This window comes from Heliangelus exortis, chromosome 8, assembly GCF_036169615.1.
Source record: "Heliangelus exortis chromosome 8, bHelExo1.hap1, whole genome shotgun sequence".
Taxonomy (NCBI): domain Eukaryota; kingdom Metazoa; phylum Chordata; class Aves; order Apodiformes; family Trochilidae; genus Heliangelus; species Heliangelus exortis.
In genome coordinates this window covers 7,786,888-7,805,971 of record NC_092429.1, presented here as the reverse complement: position 1 = coordinate 7,805,971, position 19,084 = coordinate 7,786,888, and the positions used below count along the sequence as shown (strand labels likewise).

At 41.5% G+C, this 19,084-nt stretch overlaps 1 protein-coding gene across 5 annotated transcripts in view; it reads right to left on the bottom strand.

The window, feature by feature from the left end:
• The window catches only part of SPATA6 (spermatogenesis associated 6), a 45,543-nt gene extending 35,503 nt beyond the window's left edge, over positions 1-10,040 (bottom strand). The window contains exons 1-4 of one of the 5 annotated variants that reach the window (XM_071750199.1): positions 9,805-10,040; positions 3,127-3,264; positions 1,556-1,604; positions 646-687 (exon numbers count right to left, since the gene is read on the bottom strand). In XM_071750199.1, coding sequence (XP_071606300.1) covers positions 646-687; positions 1,556-1,604; positions 3,127-3,264; positions 9,805-9,852 — 277 coding nt within the window. In that variant the 5' untranslated portion in view covers positions 9,853-10,040. The remainder of the gene's footprint in view (positions 1-645; positions 688-1,555; positions 1,605-3,126; positions 3,265-9,804) is intronic. The other 4 variants (XM_071750197.1, XM_071750196.1, XM_071750198.1 and 1 more) reach the window with 4 other exon arrangements.
• Positions 10,041-19,084: the final 9,044 nt, after the last annotated feature.

Here is a 19,084-nt window from a genome sequence, read left to right as displayed (position 1 = left end):
ATCACCTGAGAGAAACAACCATTTCCCTGACAAGCAACAGTGACTGCTTTTAATACCACAGTTTCCAAATGAGTTCTCTTTAAAACTTGACTTTATTTCCAATAAAATGCAAATTTACATTATTCATGGGAATACTTGAATTTCATTAAAATAGATTTTTATAATCACACAAACCAATAACAGAAGTATGACAAATCGCTATTTATTATCTCCACATATCCCAAGAGATCTGCAGTACTTACAGTGAGGATGAGTTTTCCCAATGGTCACCATTAAAATGAAAGGAAAAAAAGTGCCATTCTGAGAACAAGATTATGCACTCTGAAATTTCACAGACAGCCACTTTGCAAGTGAATTGTGATACAGTTAATAAGCGTGCACTGGATGAGTTCAGTTTATTTTCCATTTTTTAAATATTATCACTTCCCTAAGCCTTAGTATGGTACATTTCAATATTCATTTATTCTTCTCTTCCAAGAATGAGATCCTCTTGATCTATTAACGTTTTATATTTAGAGGACTATTTGCTGAAGAGCTTCCTGTGTTGTTTGTGTGTTGGAAAAAGTGATTGTGCTATAACAGGCAACATCCTCATGGAGGTTCACCTCTTAAACTGCATAATATATGAAGAGACTGATACAATACCTGGAGGAATGAGCTGTATTAGTTCAAGTACTGCTGTGTCAACTAGAAAGGGAAAAAGTTTTGTCATGAGTTGGAAAAACTCAAATGGAAAGTAATTCTCATAGTCAAAAACCCAAGAAAAATGGCTCACTCATTTCAGTTTCAAAGCACTGTACCTAAGTCCACTATTTCTGCTTCACCAACAATAGGAAAAAAATAAGAACAGCTTGCATAAATAGCACAGATTAAAACAATGGCAAGAGCAGCATACACTTGACAAATCTGAATATGACTTAGATCCTGGTAAGTTCTATCTGCTGTACAGCTTGTTCTTTTAAAGATGATGCTGCATCATCACTTTTTCAGATAACTCCCAGTAGGAAGGAATGTATTCCTGGAGTTTTTGTTCAGGGTCAGTGTTGTCTCACTACCATTATTATGTTCCACATGTGCCAAGACACGTAATTTTCTTTAAAAAAATAATATTTCAATAAAAATTAAAGGTTTATGCTTATATGATAGAAAATTATTAAAATAAATTAACAGGTAAAGGAATTCATTACCCTTTCGGATATCTAGATGGATTTTCCACTAATAATTGTTTAACACTTTTCCTGTTCTAAAGGATATAGCTTACATTTCAAGGGGCATTTTGTTAGTTAAGAATATTTTGGTTAAGTCACTAGTAACCAAAGACATCAGAAACCCTCCACCTGCAGTGACAAGGAATCTGCTGTTCTGAAAGCCCACGACTGCTGGTGTCCTACTAATTTAGTACAAGATCCACTACACTGGTTATCCACCAGCTTTTTAGAGAACAGGCACCTGACACAAAAATATCCCATACTTTAAACCTCCAGAAAGTCTGTAAAGCTCACACATGCACGACCTTAATACACACAACATAGTATATGTAAAAAGCAGAACTTACATTCCAGTAACTTCATAAGATCTCCAGGATCAATTACATCAGGAAATGCCTGGAAAAGAAATAAATAAACAATAATGGCACAGTTGAAGCCTAGACCTCTGAAGAAAGATAAGGGGAAAGAAATAAATAAATTTGTATTCTTTCTTGCTTTAGATGGTTGCCAAGAGCCCCCCACTGGAAAAAAAAAAAGGAAGCTGAAAATATAATTTGGCACATGATCAAATTCATTGAAAATTCTTGTCATATGCTTTCTAGCCATTCAGGTTTACCTCTCCATACTTAAATTAAGAGTTGAACACATAGAGGTATTACCTGAGAAAGTTTCAAGAGAGAAAGACAAACTGCTGACTCTACTAGAATTGTGAGAAATGAAGAGTATATTCTTTAATATATTAGTAACGCTTTAAGCTTCACTTTTATGACAGTGATTATTCATGTATAAAGTACTGTTCAGGATTTTTTGCAGCCTGAATCCCATGTGACCATATGGCAAGGAATAGGGGAGGATGTTGCACTGGATGTTCAGCAGGTAACAGCTCTCCCCCTAATTCTCTACTAAAGTTTCAGCAGGGTGGTGTGGATAACTTTGCTGCTGAAGGTATCAAACACTAAAAAATATCACAATACTGGTGCTCTACAAGTGTCTACACCTATTTAATAGTTATTTGTAAAAAAAAGATACAAAAGAGGTGAACAAGAAAACTGAGAGTAAGCAGCTACATTGTGGTGTCTTGGAGTTCCTCTAAATTACACTGAAAACAGTATTAAATACATTTCCCTTAAATAGTTTGTGGTATGCTTGCCTTTAAAAAATTGTGGTCTTTTATACAGTGGGATCTTTTATACAGTTCAGTAGCTGGTAAAATTATCAGTTTGTATCTTACACACATCACCAGAGCATCCTTGATGTTTACTCTGTCTGGTTTCCAAAGTGCTGGGGGATGCTTAAAGAAAAAGAACTAGAAAGGGCAAAGTATTATTATTCACAGGTAGTCAAGAAGCCAGATCGTATCTGTAAGATACTGTGTTTCATTATCCCTGTGGTACTAATAAGGAAGCTGGTAGGGCCTCAGAATATGTGATAAACAACTACAAATTATAAAGCCAGAGTACCAGCCTGGGAATTTCAGTGACAAACCATGAAAAAAGTATCTCAAAGGGAGAAAGATGTCACCAAAAAGGCTTGAGCTGCTATTCCATCTTTGTACTAAATTAAGTCGACTTTCCTATATCTTATAAGTCTTTGTTCTTCATCTTGTCATAATTTTTAGAACAACACTCACTTCTTTCCAAGCCAGGAAAGCAGACACTGAAAAATGACAGTTCATGAAAGAATGCACAAACATCTAAAAAGCCTCATAATATATTCTAATCTTCTGTATGCATAATTTTTGCATCACCATGTGGATAATATAGGCACACACCTCCTTTGTGCTGAAAAGAAGCAGGATTTCCAATGCTATGCCAGTCTTCAGTGTGACCATTTGTGCTCCAGAGTTTTGCACAGAGGTTTTTTTTTGACTTTGCCATGGATTTGATATGGTTTCTATTAGCTGTTGACATTATCTTACCTTTTCAAATACGAGTTTTTCTTGAAAGACAAGTGGAAACACTGCGGGGACACATTGAGTCTTTTTGTACTGCCCAAGTACAGAGACACTGAGATAAAGTTCCTCTTTGCCTTTCAACACCACTCCGGGGCAAGTTATCTGTAAGAGTAACAAATTCATTAAACTGAACTTTGGTTACAGAAGCAGTGGCTGTTTTCAAGATAAAAATGAAACGGTCAAGGATGAAATGGTTGCTTTCTGAGAGGCAGATTATAACAGATTAGAGTGAAAAAATTATTTTCTGAAGCTATTCTGCTTGTACAGACTGACCAGAAAAAATAGTCACAATTTAAAAATAATCAAGACCAAATACTGGAAGTAAACGTACTCCATTATCTTCAACCTAAACAGAAACCTGGTATCCCAATCTCAAGTTAAGGTATCTAAAGGCACGCACTGACTATATAAGAGTAAATCAACATGGGTCACATCAGGCTGTATATGAAGAGTCGTGTTGAATGAACTCTACATGATACCAAGACATAAAAATATTTTAGCCACAAAGAGAATGAAGCTGGTACAGGTACATACTTAGGTATCCCTACTCTGTCCAGCTACTAAAAAGGGCAAGTTAATTTGCAAATATCATATTAACTTTGCCTTCTAATATGTCAATGAGAAAAAGCAACTGTTGTTCCCCTATTATTAGGCCCATGGCATACAAAGTTTATCTGAGAAGTCTGACAGCACTTGAGGGTATTCAAGGCAAGGAAGGCTCCTCATTAGGCTGCCAGATACTGACACTGATCTCTAAACTTCCTGTGGACAATTCTTGAAGAAAGAAGTAGTTGGTTTGTTTTTACAGCTCTGATGAACTTCAGACATTTTTATTTCTGTTTTCACTGCAAGGCTGTACACAACTCATTGCAGAATTATTTGCTATTTTTCTCCAAGCCAACGGGTTTTATTCTGTTAACCCAGGCAGAGAATTGTCACCTTTCCCTTCAGTTCTACTGCTCACTTTTTATCACAGTATAATAAATACGAGGTTGTCTCTTCCAACATAAGGTTGCTGGAGAAAGTGTTCAGATTTTCAATTGCCAGGTAGAAAGACAGAGGAGAGTGACAGAAATGAAAATAAGTGCTTTGGTTACAGTCTCCTCCTCCCAAAAGAATGTTTTACTTGAAAAATCCTAACTGGATCTAAAGGAAAATTAGATAAACAGCAGAAAAAGAGCCTTGGGTGAAAGAAATAACAGAAGCCAATGTATAATAGGTTATTATAGATACAGTACAAGCTAACAAAAAAAAAAAAGTGCTTCTACTCATAAATATCCAAGGAGGAAAAAAAAGGGGATTTCTCTCCATGCAAAGGCAGATTTCATTTCTGCAAGAGAAGTGTGAGAATAATAGATATCCCAATTGAAACAGACTGTCAGGCAATAAACAGCCTGAATGACACTTGTGCAGTTGCAAGTGTGAACAGGAGTGAAAGAGACAGATTTCATTCATATAAAGCAAGATCCCCCAAACTACAAGCCATATTAACTTAGTTCTCACTTTTTCTTGACATTTTTCTAGATTTTACAATAATTTTAATTGGGGGTGCACCTTAGAGAAGGCAACCAGTATTTGTATATTTATTGAGATGATAAGTGAGAAGGCAACACTGCATACAACAGGTGCCATTTTTCCTGGTATGCTGTATAAGAAAATAAATTCCAACAAATCATCACGTGGGACAAGATTGAAGAATTTTAATGTATGCTTCTACTACTCTTGAGATAAATGGCACAATTTGTTGCCTGGGCTGGGACACCAAATCTACATTTTCATGTAACTTTAAGCCAGCTCTGAAAAGAATTGACACAAGTACATCTGTACTTCATTAAATCTATTTGCTAATACCCAATGCTGCATAAACTTAGGAGACAAACTGAAGCTCTCATCTGACTGCAAACTGTTCAGGCAGGATGAGACCATTTTAAGCACTGTAATAGTATCACCTGCCTATCAGGTAAGGAAGAGAGGTATCAATGCTGATATTGACTGATCTTGCAAGCAACCAGGAGAACTATGACAAATATCTAGGACAGTATTACCTTGGAGTCCTCTGCTTCAGTTTCCAGGACACCAGCCCTGGCACTGGTGTTGCCCCAACATCAGAAACAGCCATAAGGAAATCACTGACTTATTTCAGGGAAAGAAACAGAATTCTACTGATCCACAGCTCCTATGGAAGTTGTTTGTTACACTCAATCCTAAAAGTGTAGCTGTGTATGCAATGCATGAAGAAGGAAGGCCTTGAAAAATCCCTTGAATTGCCCAGCACCATCAAAACAAGAATTTCCTATGAAGGACAATGGGCAGTATTCACCCAGAATTATTTGAGTTGGAAGGGACCTTAAAGATCATCCAGTTCCAACCCCACTGCTTGGACAGGGACACCTCCCATTACATCAGGTTGCTCAAGGCTCCATCCAACCCCAATCCAAGCAGGAGGCAGACACAACTTCCCTGGGCAACTTGTTCCAGCGTCTCACCACCCACAATGGAAAAATATTTTTCCTAATGTCTAACTTAAAGAAAGCCAACAGAATGCTGGGTTGCATCACCAAGGGCATCACCAGCAGAGATAAAAAAGTCATCACCATGCTTGGTGCTTGTTAGACTGCACCTGGAGTATTGTGTCCAGTTTTGGCCCCCCCTGTATTCATCCCCAAAAAGGATGGGGACAGACTGGAGAGGGTCCAGAGAAGGGACATGAACATGGTCAGAGGACTGGAGCACCTGCCCTATGAGGAGAGGCTGAGATAACTGGGTTTGTTCAGCCTTGAGAAGCTTAGGGAAGACCTTATTACAATGTTCCAGTATTTAAAGGGGGGGTACAAAGAAGATTTGAGACTCTATTTACAAGGAGTCCCACAGACAAGACAAGGGGCAATGGGCACAAGTTGCTCCTGGGGAGATTCCGTTTGAACACAAGAGGAAAATTTTTCACTCTGAGGACAGTCAGACATTGGAATGTTCTCCCAGGGGAAGTGGTGCATTCCCCCATTCTGGAAAGTGTTAAGCCTCAGCTAAACAGGATGCTGAGACATCTCATATAAACAATACTTTTAGAAGTGTTGGACCAGATGATCTTTGAGGTTCCTTCCAACCTGACATTCTATGATTCTAATCGCCCCTCTTCAAGTTTTAAATCACTGCACCTTGTCCTGTCACTACACACCCACGTAAAAAGCCCCATCCCAGCTTTTTTGCCAGGATCCTTTGGATATAGGAAAGTTGCTATAAGGTCACCTCAGAGCCTCCTCTTCTCCAGGTTCCTCAGCTTGTCTTCACAGGGGAAGTGCTCCAGCACCTCCAGATCAGTATTAACTTCTGCTAGAGCTTCCAGACAAATACAATTTTGGACTTAGAGTTGCAAAAATAATCTTCTCACTGTGCAAAGACACCATTTTAGTCTCCTTACCTGGCAGTAATCCCCAATGCTATTAATTCATCTCAGTGCTTAAAGTTTTGCCTCCCTTCACAGCCACATTTGTGAATTCTCCATGTAGCAATGACATGAAGAATAATGTGAATTTCATTCTGTTGCTACAGGAGCAATCTAAATGCCAGCAGCAGAGGCAGGCACCAGAAGTCGTCTCAAAAAAACAAATAACAATGAAATCTCAGTCTGAGCAATCATGAATTATTCAATTTAAATTAATGGCAGGACAAACCAAATAAGGTATTTAACCACAGCTTTCCATTTTAGAAGAGCAGTCTTTCAGAAATGAAGAAAACTAGCAGTGAATTAAACCAAAGAGCTCCAGGACTCAGATCAGAAAAGACCTTGGAATTTCATTAAGTCAAAAAGAAGCAAAACCCATCTGTATCCTAGAGCGAGGAATAAACTAAGAGAAGAGAACAGAACTTCAGACACAAGTAAATTTTGAACCCAGAAAGAGGGTTCAGAAATATGCAGAGCATTGTAAAAGAACAGGAAAAAGAAGCAGGAATTTGGACAAGGCTTCAGTCACAAACAAAGCAAACACAGAGAAAAGAAGCAGATGTAGCAGAAATTAACCAGGATGTGAAAACAAACAAATCTATATCCCAAATGCAACTGACAATTTTGTTTTGATTTTAATGGCATTTAGTACATGACCAAAAAAAAAAAAAATTTAAAGAATGAAATGATGGAAACTAAAGTTACCCAATAGGTAGCAGGTCTGGACCAAGAAGTTACTGGAAAGCTGAATCATCTTCACCTCAAGTTCTGAAACAATGTAATTTTCTTGCTACATCTATTTATAATTAAAACCTATATTATGAGCAGAAGAATAGTACCATCTGCTGAAAAATGACAAATGCAAGGTTCATGTGAGGTAGAAAAAGAAATCTGAAAAATTATAGCCAGTAACCAATCAGAACATTTAAATAGAAAAGAGCAAAGAATAAGGGATATGGAAGAAAATACGACTATAAAACAGCCCAGCAGCACATTTCATAAAAACAGATGAGTCAAGTAAAAACCTCACATTTCCTTTAAAGTCTGTTTTCTGGACAAAAGATACTGAATTTATCCGGACACCAGGAACACCATATGGTGCCACATGAGAAATCATTACCTATGATCCAGAAAATGGGCGTCCTAAGGTGGTACAGAACTGGCCAAAAGACATGCAAACAACATGCAAAACTGAGAGGGACCAAGCTGAGGGATACTACTAAAACCTTTCCTTTATATATCCTGGGATCCATGTCCTTTAATATTTTTAATGACCACAAGAAGTCAGAGGCATCTCACGAAAATTTTCCAATAAAAATTCAGAAATTATCAGAGTTCAAGAAAAAGATATAGAAAAAAAATATTTGCAGAACCATAGTAATAGAATTTATTAACAACAGGTTCTGCTTTCCCTGCGGGGGGCTAACCTTCAAAGCTGGCTGAGGGGAAGATGATGAGTGTATTAATAAATGACAGCATTCACAGTGCAGCTGTGAAGACACAAATATTAAGATGTATAGGATGGATTTTGGACTTTTTTCCCCCTGACATCATCTAAGGCAAAGGAAAGACCCTATCTGAAATGTTGAGTTCAATTCTAATCCTGATCAATACTGCTTCAAAGTAGAAGAACAGCACCCACCCCTAACATGATCAGAAGACTGGTGAGCCCATCATACAAAATGCTACCACAAGAATCAGATCTCTTTGGCTGAGAAAGATGAACAGTGAAATGACAAAAAAAAAAAAAACAAACCACACAAAAAAACCCAAAAAAAACCCCAAACAACAAAACATCAAGAGACCAAACACCAAGGAAGAAAAAAAAAAAATTCAACTAAAAGGCCAGTGTTGATAATTGTGTAAGAGTAGGGCATCTACTAGCCAGAAGGAAAATCAGTCTGGAAAGTTATCAAACCACCACAGGAGTGAAATGCCAAAGTAGGTTTCAATGGAAAAAAACCCCAACCAAACAAAAAAACAGAACAGGTGATTCAAAACAAGACAAAGCAGACTTACCAAAAAAAGGTATACCAAGACAAAATATGTAGTATAGCAAAGATACAACTGAACAACCCACATGTGCTTAAAGGGGCTCTCAAGATCCACACTGTTCTCTCCCTTTCTTACTGGAAAAACCACTTCACCCTTGAAAGCAGGGTGAATATAAAGTACCCCCCAACTGAAAGAGCCAGACCCTGGCCCAAGACCTTCCCTGTATTCTCTCCTGGCACATGAATATCTCACAGCAGTAGGAACAGAAGAGGAAAGAAGATCTTTGGCCCCTTTACAAGAACCAAGTGGGCCTCTGCATTATGAATACAAACCCCAGCTTGTTGAGCCAGCAGAACACCCAGAACACCATCAGGGTGATACCCTCACTATGTAGGTGGAGATAGTCACAGATCTATTTTAGAGCAGCCAAACAAGGTTGGCATCACAGGTGGTAAAAAAAAAAAAAAAAAGAATACTGGGTCCATTTCCCAGCATGTACTTTAAGGATCTGCATTTTAATTTTCTGGATGGCACCTCAGGTTCTTCTACAGTTCCCAGGGCCTGTGAAGGCACCAACTCCACAGCCACAAAGTTCTCTGTCTACGTCAACTACTTCTTAAAATTTACCAAGAGAATGATTTAGGCTTTTACTTTACTCCTACCGTATTTACAAGCAGAAAACTTTGCACAAGGAACTGTCCTAAGATGATCAATGCAAAAACTTTCCATATCTCTGGACCTCAAGCCCCCAGGCCACCCCCAGGTACTTCAGAGCTGCCCAGTGCCACCTCCTGTCCCCTGACAGGACCTCACCCCTCACAGGGGAGCACATGCCACGTACAAGCTGATGGTTCCCGGGATTTCTTCTACTGGTTTTGTGGGATTTTTTTTTCCAGACTGCCTTTCTCACAGCGTACAGCTTGACAAGAACCATTGCCCCTCAGAAAAGGTACCGGGGGCGAGGACTGTGAGGGAGCACGGCGGCTGCTGGCACCAGCGTGGCAGAGGGAACACAGACAAGCACAGAGGAGCAGAAGCTGCCCAGAAAGCAGCCCAAGCTCCAGACGCAGCCCGGCAACACAGCCCGGACCAGCTTCCCAGAACTCCCGGAGGGGCGGATGAGAGGAGGGTGCGGGGGGGAGTGGGAAGCGGCTCCGGAAGGGCAAACCGCGGCTTCTCCTCCGGCCTGCAGCCCGGGCACTCACCGCGCGGATATCCAGCTGCAGGACGCAGAGCAGCGCTTTCCGCGGCATGTGCGGGCCGGGCCGGGCCGAACCGGGGGCCGTCGAATCCCCGGCTCAGCCGCGCCGCGGGGCCGACGCCGTTGTCACGGCAACCGGGGCGCTTCCTGCCGCACCGCGCATGCGCACAACGCCCCTCGGGAAGGAGGGCAGAGGGGTGACGGGAAGGGTGTGGGCGAGCGGCGGTCGGGCCGGACCGGGCCGGACCGGGCCACACCCACCTCTTCAGGCCTCGCCTGCCGTCCCGCCCCGCCGGTACCGCTCCGCCCTGCCCCGGGTCCCCCTCCTTCCCACAATGCCCCGCGCCGGCCGGCACACGGCCGTCATCACTCCCAGAGTGCCCCGCGCGGCTGTTCCCGCCCTGTCCCGTAGTGCCCCGCGCGGTCTCCTCTCTCCCCAGAGTGGGGACCCCGGGAGTTGGGTCACGGTTCGGTTCCCTCCGGGCTTCTCATCCATCCCGTGGCTCTCAGGCTGGGCTGGGCTGTCCCTTTCCTAGGGACCTGTGGCCCTGAGCTGCTGGGTGTATAAAAGTGGCAAGATTTCCAAGCCCTCGGTGTCCCGAAGGACAGGCGGGCAGTGGGGCTGTGTGGGGAGAGGGATTGATTGGTGGTGAGAAGCTGAAGGGCCTCGACAGGACAAATAAATAACTAAAGAGCTGCTATGGAGCGTCCTAAAGGACAGGTGTGGCACAGACACGTCTGTCCTTGCCATCTCTTGGACCTCCTGCAGAACGGTGCCAAGGGAGCCCTTGCTTTGAGAGACTCCAGACAAGTTTTACACAGCTCCCAGGATCTCAAGAAAGCTGTGATTTTCCATGCTTCCCTTTGTCTTTTATTTTCACTCTTTGGATGCACGCCTGGATTTCACTTATGTTCTGCTGTGGGCATCTGGGCTTATCTGGTTCTTTGAGGACCCAGTTCTACTGCCCTCTGTAAAGAGTTGAGGTGGCATCTTCTGACTAACACCATCTTCAGAGACTTGTACCCACACTTGCATCTGAAACTGCCTTTCCAGACCTACCTTTTTGCTTTCATTACTAGTGAAATTCAAAATATATGCCATATGGTCACCGTTACGGCTCTGTCACTGTTATTCCCCAAATTCTCTGCTGCTAAATTGCTCTCAAGAGTATTTACGGTCACATTTAACACCAAAATAGTCTGACCTTGTATTTTGGCAACTGCAATTCATTTCAGACTCAGGCTGTGAGGGAGTTTAAGGCTTTGCAAACTCCTCCCAAATTCACAACTGCAGCTGTAGAGAGGGGAGTAAACTCAGTGGATAATTTTTACTGCCTCTGAAACAAAGTGGTGGCTCAGATGCATCCCATAGTTTTCTTTATTTTAATTTGACAATTTCAAAGAAAAACCATGCAGTGATCTAGAGAGCTAGTGCTAAATAATCCAAAATCATACAGTGGTTTGGGTTGGAAGGGATCTTAAAGATGGGTGGGGACAGGGACATGCTACCAGAGCAGGTTGCCCAAAGTCCCACCCAACCTGACTTTGACCACTTAGGAAACAGTGATTTCGAAATGTTTTGGGGCTTTAATTTTTTTACTTTTTTTTTTTTTTTTTTTTAATAAGTAAAAATCAAAATAAATACCAGTGCAGTCAGAAGTGGTGTCAACTGTTATTAGTGATATTTAATCCATCTGTAGATTTCAATCATTTAAAGTAAAATGACTGGAAATTCAGGTCTTTTTTCATTAGTGTGACTTCTGTAAGGCTGAGCAAAGGACAAGATTCTGTATTTAGGGCCTGAAAAAGACTTAGTTTTTTAATAGCAGACCTAGAATATAAATGTTAAGGAGGGGATTAGACTTGGATAAAATAATTTTCTATGCATTTTCAGTCTCAGGGTTATGAATAGTGTTCCAGAGTTAATGAGAAGAAAATTCTCTAAGATCCATAGACTCAGACAGTAACAATATTAAAATGTTTTATTTCTTATTTTCAAATGAAGGTTTTGGGGGGCTAAATAATGTGTTTAAGATTGATAAGCATGAGATAAGTGTGGCCATATAAGAATGGAAGATAGATAAATGCTGAAATAAAAAGTGGCATCATGTTTGTGATGAAAGTTTAATACCCATGTGCAGTGCCCTGGAACAGAAGTGCTTTATAACCCTTGACAAAGGAGCACCAGGCAGGACAGAAACCTTCTCCAAAGTGAAGAATTCCAGTGGTTTTCCCAAGTAAACAAGGAAAATCTGGCTTGTGCTAGGAGGTGATGCACTCTGCACAGAGATGCTTCTCTGTCCCTCTGGTCTGCAGAGTTTCTGCCACTTTGCCCTGCTGGGCCTTGGAAGGAAAAGCTGCTGCTGCTGCTGCTGCAGTGTTTTTCCTCTCCAGCCCTTTCTGCAGCAGTGCGAGATCCATCTGGACCTTCTCATTTTGATGAGGTGCATAATTTAGTCTTAAATTCTCCCTGCAGGAACAATGATGTAGGGGATTTGGGGGACAACAAGGGGAAATCCTTGACTTGCAGTACAAATCCTTCAGCTAATAAGCAAAACTGATAAGCCAAGCCACAAAAAGTGGATGTTACTTTAATAGACCTGAGGTTTTAACTGCCATAAAGTTTCCCTGCTGCAAAAGTGGATGAATTCCTTTGCATTTACAAAAGTAAATCTTCTTGTAACGCTACTTATAATTAGTTCCATATAATGAAAGAGCCTGGCTGACAGCTCTGCCTTCTGTTAAGGTTTTGCAAGCTCCTTCATTTAAAAGCTTCATCTTTTTTTCTGTCCTCCAGCCCCTCTGACAGCCCTGCTATGGAAGAACTCTGTTGTAATCAAAATGCTCAGTTCTGCTCTTAATTCTATCATTGCAAAACAGGAGTAGCCATCCGAAAAGTGAGGTTGCCCTGGTTTAAGATACTTGTCACAGGATTTATACCGTATTGTTGCAGTGCTTGGGATGGTCAGGCCTCTTGGATTTCAGTCTGCAATATGCCACCAAATAGGTGAAGTGGGAAAAGCAGATAGAGGTTTGGGGACAGAGGATATTCTGTAATTCAGAATCTAAAAAATGCTGTGGGTTAGACAGAATTAGATTGAGTAAGAATGGAGATCAGAGAGCCAGTCTAACATCACTGAGTTTCTCAGAGATTTGCTTCCAGTTAAGAGTCATAGAATCCTAGAATTGGCTGGGTTGGAAGGGACCTCAGAGACCATCAAGTCCAACCCTTGCTCCACTCCCGCTGCAGTTCCCAGCCCATGGCACTGAGTGCCACATCCAGTCTCTTTTTAAATATCTCCAGGGATGGAGAATCCACCCCTTCCCTGGGCAGCCCATTCCAATGTCTGATCACCCTCTCAGTAAAGAAATTCTTTCCAATGTCCAACCTAAACCTCCCCTGGCACAGCTTGAGACCTCTTGTGCCCTCTTGTCTTGCTGAGAGTTGCCTGGGAAAAGAGTCCAACCCCCCCCTGGCTCCAACCTCCTTTCAGGGAGTTGTAGAGAGTGATGAGGTCTCCCCTGAGCCTCCTCTTCTCCAGGCTGAACGCCCGCAGCTCCCTCAGCCCTTCCTCACAGGACTTGTGCTGGATCCATTCACAGCCTCCTTGCTCTTCTCTGGACCTGCTCCAGCACCTCAATCTCCTTCCTGAACTGAGGGGCCCAGAACTGGACACAGTACTCAAGGTGTGGCCTCACCAGGGCTGAGTACAGGGGCAGAATCCCTTCCCTGGACCTGTTGGCCACGCTGTTCCTGATACAGGCCAGGATACCATTGGCCTTCTTGGCTACCTGGGCACACTGCTGGCTCATGTTCAGCTTCCTGGCAATCCAGACTCCCAGGTCCCTCTCTGTCTGGCTGCTCTCAGCCACTCTGTGCCCATCCTGGAGCTCCCCATGGGGTTGTTGTGGCCAAAGTGCAGGACCCGGCACTTGGCTGTGTTGAACCTCATCCCGTTGGAATCGGCCCAACTCTCCAGTCTGTCCAGGTCCCTCTGCAGAGCCCTCCTGCCTTCCAGCTGATCAACACTCCCCCCCAGCTTTGTGTCATCTGCAAATTTGCTGATGATGGACTCAGTCCCCTCATCTAAATCATCTATAAAGATATTGAACAGAACTGGAGATATTAAACAGAACTGGAAGAGGCTGATAATGGTTTTCACCTTAAACTTAGGAAGCATTACACTGGGTGCAAAGTGGCATTGCACAGACCTTCTGGCAATCAGAATGAAGGAAATTAAGGATATTTCCACATTTTTCCACTTTGTACTCCAGTTCTTACAAGTGTTGTCACGGAACCATTTCTGCATACCTTAAACCCGTAATGTGGCCAGAGCACCAGGAGAGATCTCTGTGTCACTGCAGCCCCAGCCCTGTAGTTAGGGATTGTCACCAAGGGGGAGTGTCTTGTCATTAATTGTGGAGAATTCCAGGAGGACATCTGCTCAAATAACAGCAAGAAATTATGAGATAAGGAAAGAGTGGCCTGTTAGGAAAGGCAAACAAACACAACAGTAAGGCTTTTACTTTGGAGAAAAGAAAAATAAGACGTAATACACAGGGTACATAAGGGGAAGAATATTACTTAGAAATGAGTTCTATTTACCCATGGCTATTTATCCTTTCAAAGGACACATGCAATGAAATTAAAAGGCAACACAATCAAAACAGAGAGAAGAAAGTACTTCAGATAGTGGAACTCATTATCACAAGACACATTCACCAGTGTTCAAAGCCAGATCAGAGTGCTTTAGGGACCCCATGGGACAATACCCACATGCATTACTTATTTTGATCTTCTCACTCACTGCTAGGTTAAACGTGTGATTCACAGAAGTCAATCCCTGTGCTAAGACTTTTACTCAAGGAAAACAGCCAGCAGAATGTAAGAATAAACAATCCCAGAACGCTGTAGAACAGAGCTGGAAGAATTTTGTAATGTGAGAGATTCTAATAGGATCTAAGGGGACTGAAGTGAATTGCATTACTGCAGACAGTAATGGAACAGGGAAGGCAGAGCATTAGATTATTGATGAGGACAGAGGATGGAGATTAGCTGAGAGTGTCAGCACACTCTTTGCAAAATATATTTTCATCTAATATTTCTACTTTAAAACAGGAAAAAAAAAAAGTTGCCCAGAAGTTAGCAATCATTAATATCTATTGCTGCAGAAAAAGGCCACAATGATTTTGTCAATCTCATCTTACTGAGCTTCTGGCTCTTCCCTAACGTGCAAGGACACAGCCAGGCAGAGCTCTCAGGCTTCCTTGGTGAGCCTGCAAGTTGCTACAGGCAAAAGGCCACCTGGTCATGTTGTTACCGAGGCAAAGCTGCAACTTTTCTTCTCTGTGCCCTCCCAGTCTTGCTAGCACTTATTGAAGAGCATTTTTTCACCAGGCATTTGGAGAAAGTCAGTGAGGGCTTCTCTAACATTTTGTTAAGGTTCAGCAGTGACAGAGCAATTCCTCTGTATCAGTGCTAAGCCAATAGTCTCTTAGGTGGATGTGACCATTAACTTCACTGCTTCTTGGTGTGTGTCATGCCTGCAACAACAATAAAAAAAAAAAACAGAAGCTACCTAAGGACACTGAAGTTTTCTTAACATGTAAGCAGTTTTCAAGGTCTGCTTAATTCTTTCATGAGTGGCTGCAGCTAAAGAAGAAATCAAATCTGATTTGATTACAGCCACTAGAGAAATATTCTAGATCTGGAATTCAGTTGTAGTAATTGGAAACTTGTGTTGCAAAGGAATGATATAAATTCATCTAAGAGATAACTCCTGCAAATACAGTCTTAGGAATTCACAAATGGCACAGATACAATCAGCCAAGACAGCATTAGTTTTGTACCCCTAGGAGGTTCCTGTGGGCTCTCCCTTTCTCAGTTCAAAAGAGATAACACTTTCCTTTGTGTTTTGAATTAAAAAAAAAAAATTCTGAGATGGAGACATTGCCCCAGCAAAGTTTTTGCCTGAAACAAAATTCTTCTAACCAAGTTATAAACCCCAGAAAATAGGGTTTTGCAATGGGACTGCTGATAGACCCTTAACAATAGCGTTGTGAATGGCGCTGCTATAATTAATGATACTTCAGAAAGATTTATGGTCCTTAGACAGAGATAAAACAGAAATATCATTGCTTCTTCGCCTCCCATCATTTTATCCTCTATGAAATTTTATGTGAAATAAGTCAAATGAAAAATGTAAGCTCTTAATCTTTTCCCAGAGTCCTGTCTCTCACTTGATGAATACTTTTGCAGAATAAATTAGAGCGTTTTATTCCTTATGTACGTAGGGCTTTGTATTTAAAAAGCAAAGAAAAGAACATTGTCAGGCTGGCAAAGCAGCTCAAGATGATGGTCATGGAGGAAGGAGAAATTACCAACTATTCTTCTGCTGTCCTGGAGTCTATGACTTTGGTGCCTCAGTTATTCAGGGCAGCTGGCTTGGAAGTGTACAAAGGTGCACACCTGTATTAGAGAGCCAGGGAACCAGCTTACTGGTGTTAACCCATGTGAATATAGTAATTCACCTTTAATCTTCATTAACCTTTAGAATTCTATAGCGTAAAATTGGAACTTCTTTTATTCTTTAATAAGAATAGGGAAGGCTCACTGTGGTGGCTCTGGGTGCATCAGCCATAGCACAGGGGCTGAAAACTGAGCAGAAAACCAAAGGCTGTGTCTTGAGTACAGCGGATTCGTGTTGAGAAATGCAAGATATTAAATGGAACTTTAGTATAACTGGGAAAGGCGTAGCAAGAGGCAGTTGCTAGAAGCTGAGGCTAGAAAAATTTGAATTACATGTTGGGCATCAAATGGTAACAGAGAAAGAGAGTAACCACTGGAACAAGCTATCAAAGGAAAAGCGAATTCTCGATCTTCTGACAATACTGAAGGAAAACGAGGAACTGACTCAAGAAATGCTTTTGTCAAAACAAAACATATTTCAGTCAAACAAAGTGAAAAGTGACAACGGGATTTAATGGTCCGTGCAGAACAGCAGGCTCCCCTAATCATCTAACAGTATGTTCTGTCTGCAAACACTACGATTGTGTAAAGCATGTTAAAAAAGTAAATGATTAAATAGTGCTTACTGAGTAGAAACCAGAAGAATTCACCATGGAGCTGGTGTGTTGGAGCACCTGGCATTGCCAAAGGAGGTGCTGGGAGGGCAGCAGGGAGTGTTGGCTTCTGAGACTCTGAGGGCAAAGGCACAGCGTGGCTCCAACCTTGTCAGAGTTTCCTTAACTGAGCTGTTCCTGAGCAGGGACAGAAGGCAAGGGTCAGGCACCAGCCTTCAGGGGGAAAAGCTGCCCTGTGGGCAGCCAGGCTGAGGCAGCAACTGAACAGGGGGCTGAGAAATCACACTTGGCATTGGCCATCTGAAATGGCAGCTAAAGCTTGAAATCCATCACATCTCATTATAGTCCTAGGCTCTGGCTTCTGTAAGGCTAATCCAGCTCAGATGGCATCTAGTCTCTTGTTTCTCAAAATCTTCTCAGCAGTGTGTCAGGAGTTTTGTCCCTCTGCCCATTAAAGTAGCAGGGTTTGAGCATCTTCCATGTTGAGTTGATTGACAAGAGCGTGGTCGCTAGAGAACCTCGAGAACTTTCTGGCTGGTTTGTTTTCCTGGTACAAATTGTAGCTTGTTGTTTTAGAGAAGAAAACTTAAAATGCTTCCCTTAAATAATAGCTGAACTTACCTTGTCTAATAGGGAGCTCTGAGATCTGCACTCAAATTCCCCATAAATTATAACATTCCTCCTTTAAAATTTCTTCAATCCATCAGGAACAGAGAGGGATTTATTTTTTTTTAACAAGAACTTTTGGTTTTCAGTGGAATTCACTCTGGAGAGCAGAATACTTTTTTTTTTTACTTTTTTTTTTTTCATTGTAAGTAAGATTTGTGAAGGGGCAGGATTGTGGCTATTATTAGAGTTCTTCCTAAAGAAAATCATTAAATCCTTTGCAGCACTAGGCAGATCTGGGCTAAAAAGTATAACAGGATGGCATAGAGCAGCCCAGATAGCAACAGAGAGAAAATGGAGCAGGAAGAAAGAAAAAAATGGAAACCCAGAAAGAAGAGCAGGTGCCAATTAGAATTCTCACAGACTACAGTAAGGGGCAAGTATGAGAAGCTGTAGGAAAAGAAAGGGCAGAGTGGATTAGTGTTAATCACAGACACAGGAAAGTAGGAAAGGTTTTAAATGAGCTTTAAAAAGCAAAAAATGAGTTAGCAGCTCAGAAGAGAATTCCAGTTCCATCACATAGTAGGAGCAGAAATAAAATGCAGCATTCCAGGAGATTCATCTGAGTCCTAAGCAATTAACTTCTGCAGGTAATAAAATACTTTCTGTCTTTCTCTCCCATGGACAGCACTGTTTTCCTTATCCTAGTGAAAGGGTCCTTTTATTATTGTAAGAAAGGGACTCCCACCTGATTTTTTTTCCACTGTCCTCTTGGTATGTTCATACAGAACCCTGCTACAGGAAAATGAAGCACTAGGGAACTAGAACTTGCCCAACCTCTGGCATTAAATGTGCCAGGCAGACCAGATGAATTGCCTCTGGAACTGGGGGAGCTACAGCAGGGAATCTGACACAGAACTGTGCAGTGTTTCCACAGCAGTCTTGAATTGTCTCAAGACTTTGGGGTTGAAGATGAATTTCAGGATCTACTAAAGCTCCCACTGACTTCAGTAGACGATAGAGGATGGCTGGACTGTGAGGGTAAGGGTTCTGCAAACAGCTCAGAGATATGAAATATCTTAGCATTTCTATGCTGCCAGTTTAATTACCTGTAAAATGAAGACTGTCTAGTTACCAAAAAGAAGCAAAAAAAAAAAAAGCAAAAACAACCCCTACCAATTATGTATTCTTACAAGCTGCACAGTATTATCATGAAGAAATCCTATTTCTAGCTTTAGATTTATCTACAGTGTAAGAAAGAAAAGCATGTTGTTTGATTTTAAAGTTCTTTTACATATAAATCATCATTAAAGGTTAATGAGGAAACTAACACAATATGAAAAGGTTGTTTTCTCATTAAATACTTTCTTTTTAAAGGCTCCATATACCCCTAGAATATTACGAATTTATTATTTGCTAAACAATATCTTCATCAGCCCCTTTTTTATTCCCTTGCATGACATCATTTTAAGCAAATGCAGTCAGTGCCTTAGTTCCAGCCATCAGTTCTGGATCTCTGCACCACTGGATTGCCAGCAGAACAAACTTCATCCAAACAAAGCACAGACTTGTACCTCAAATCAGCCAGAGCTTCT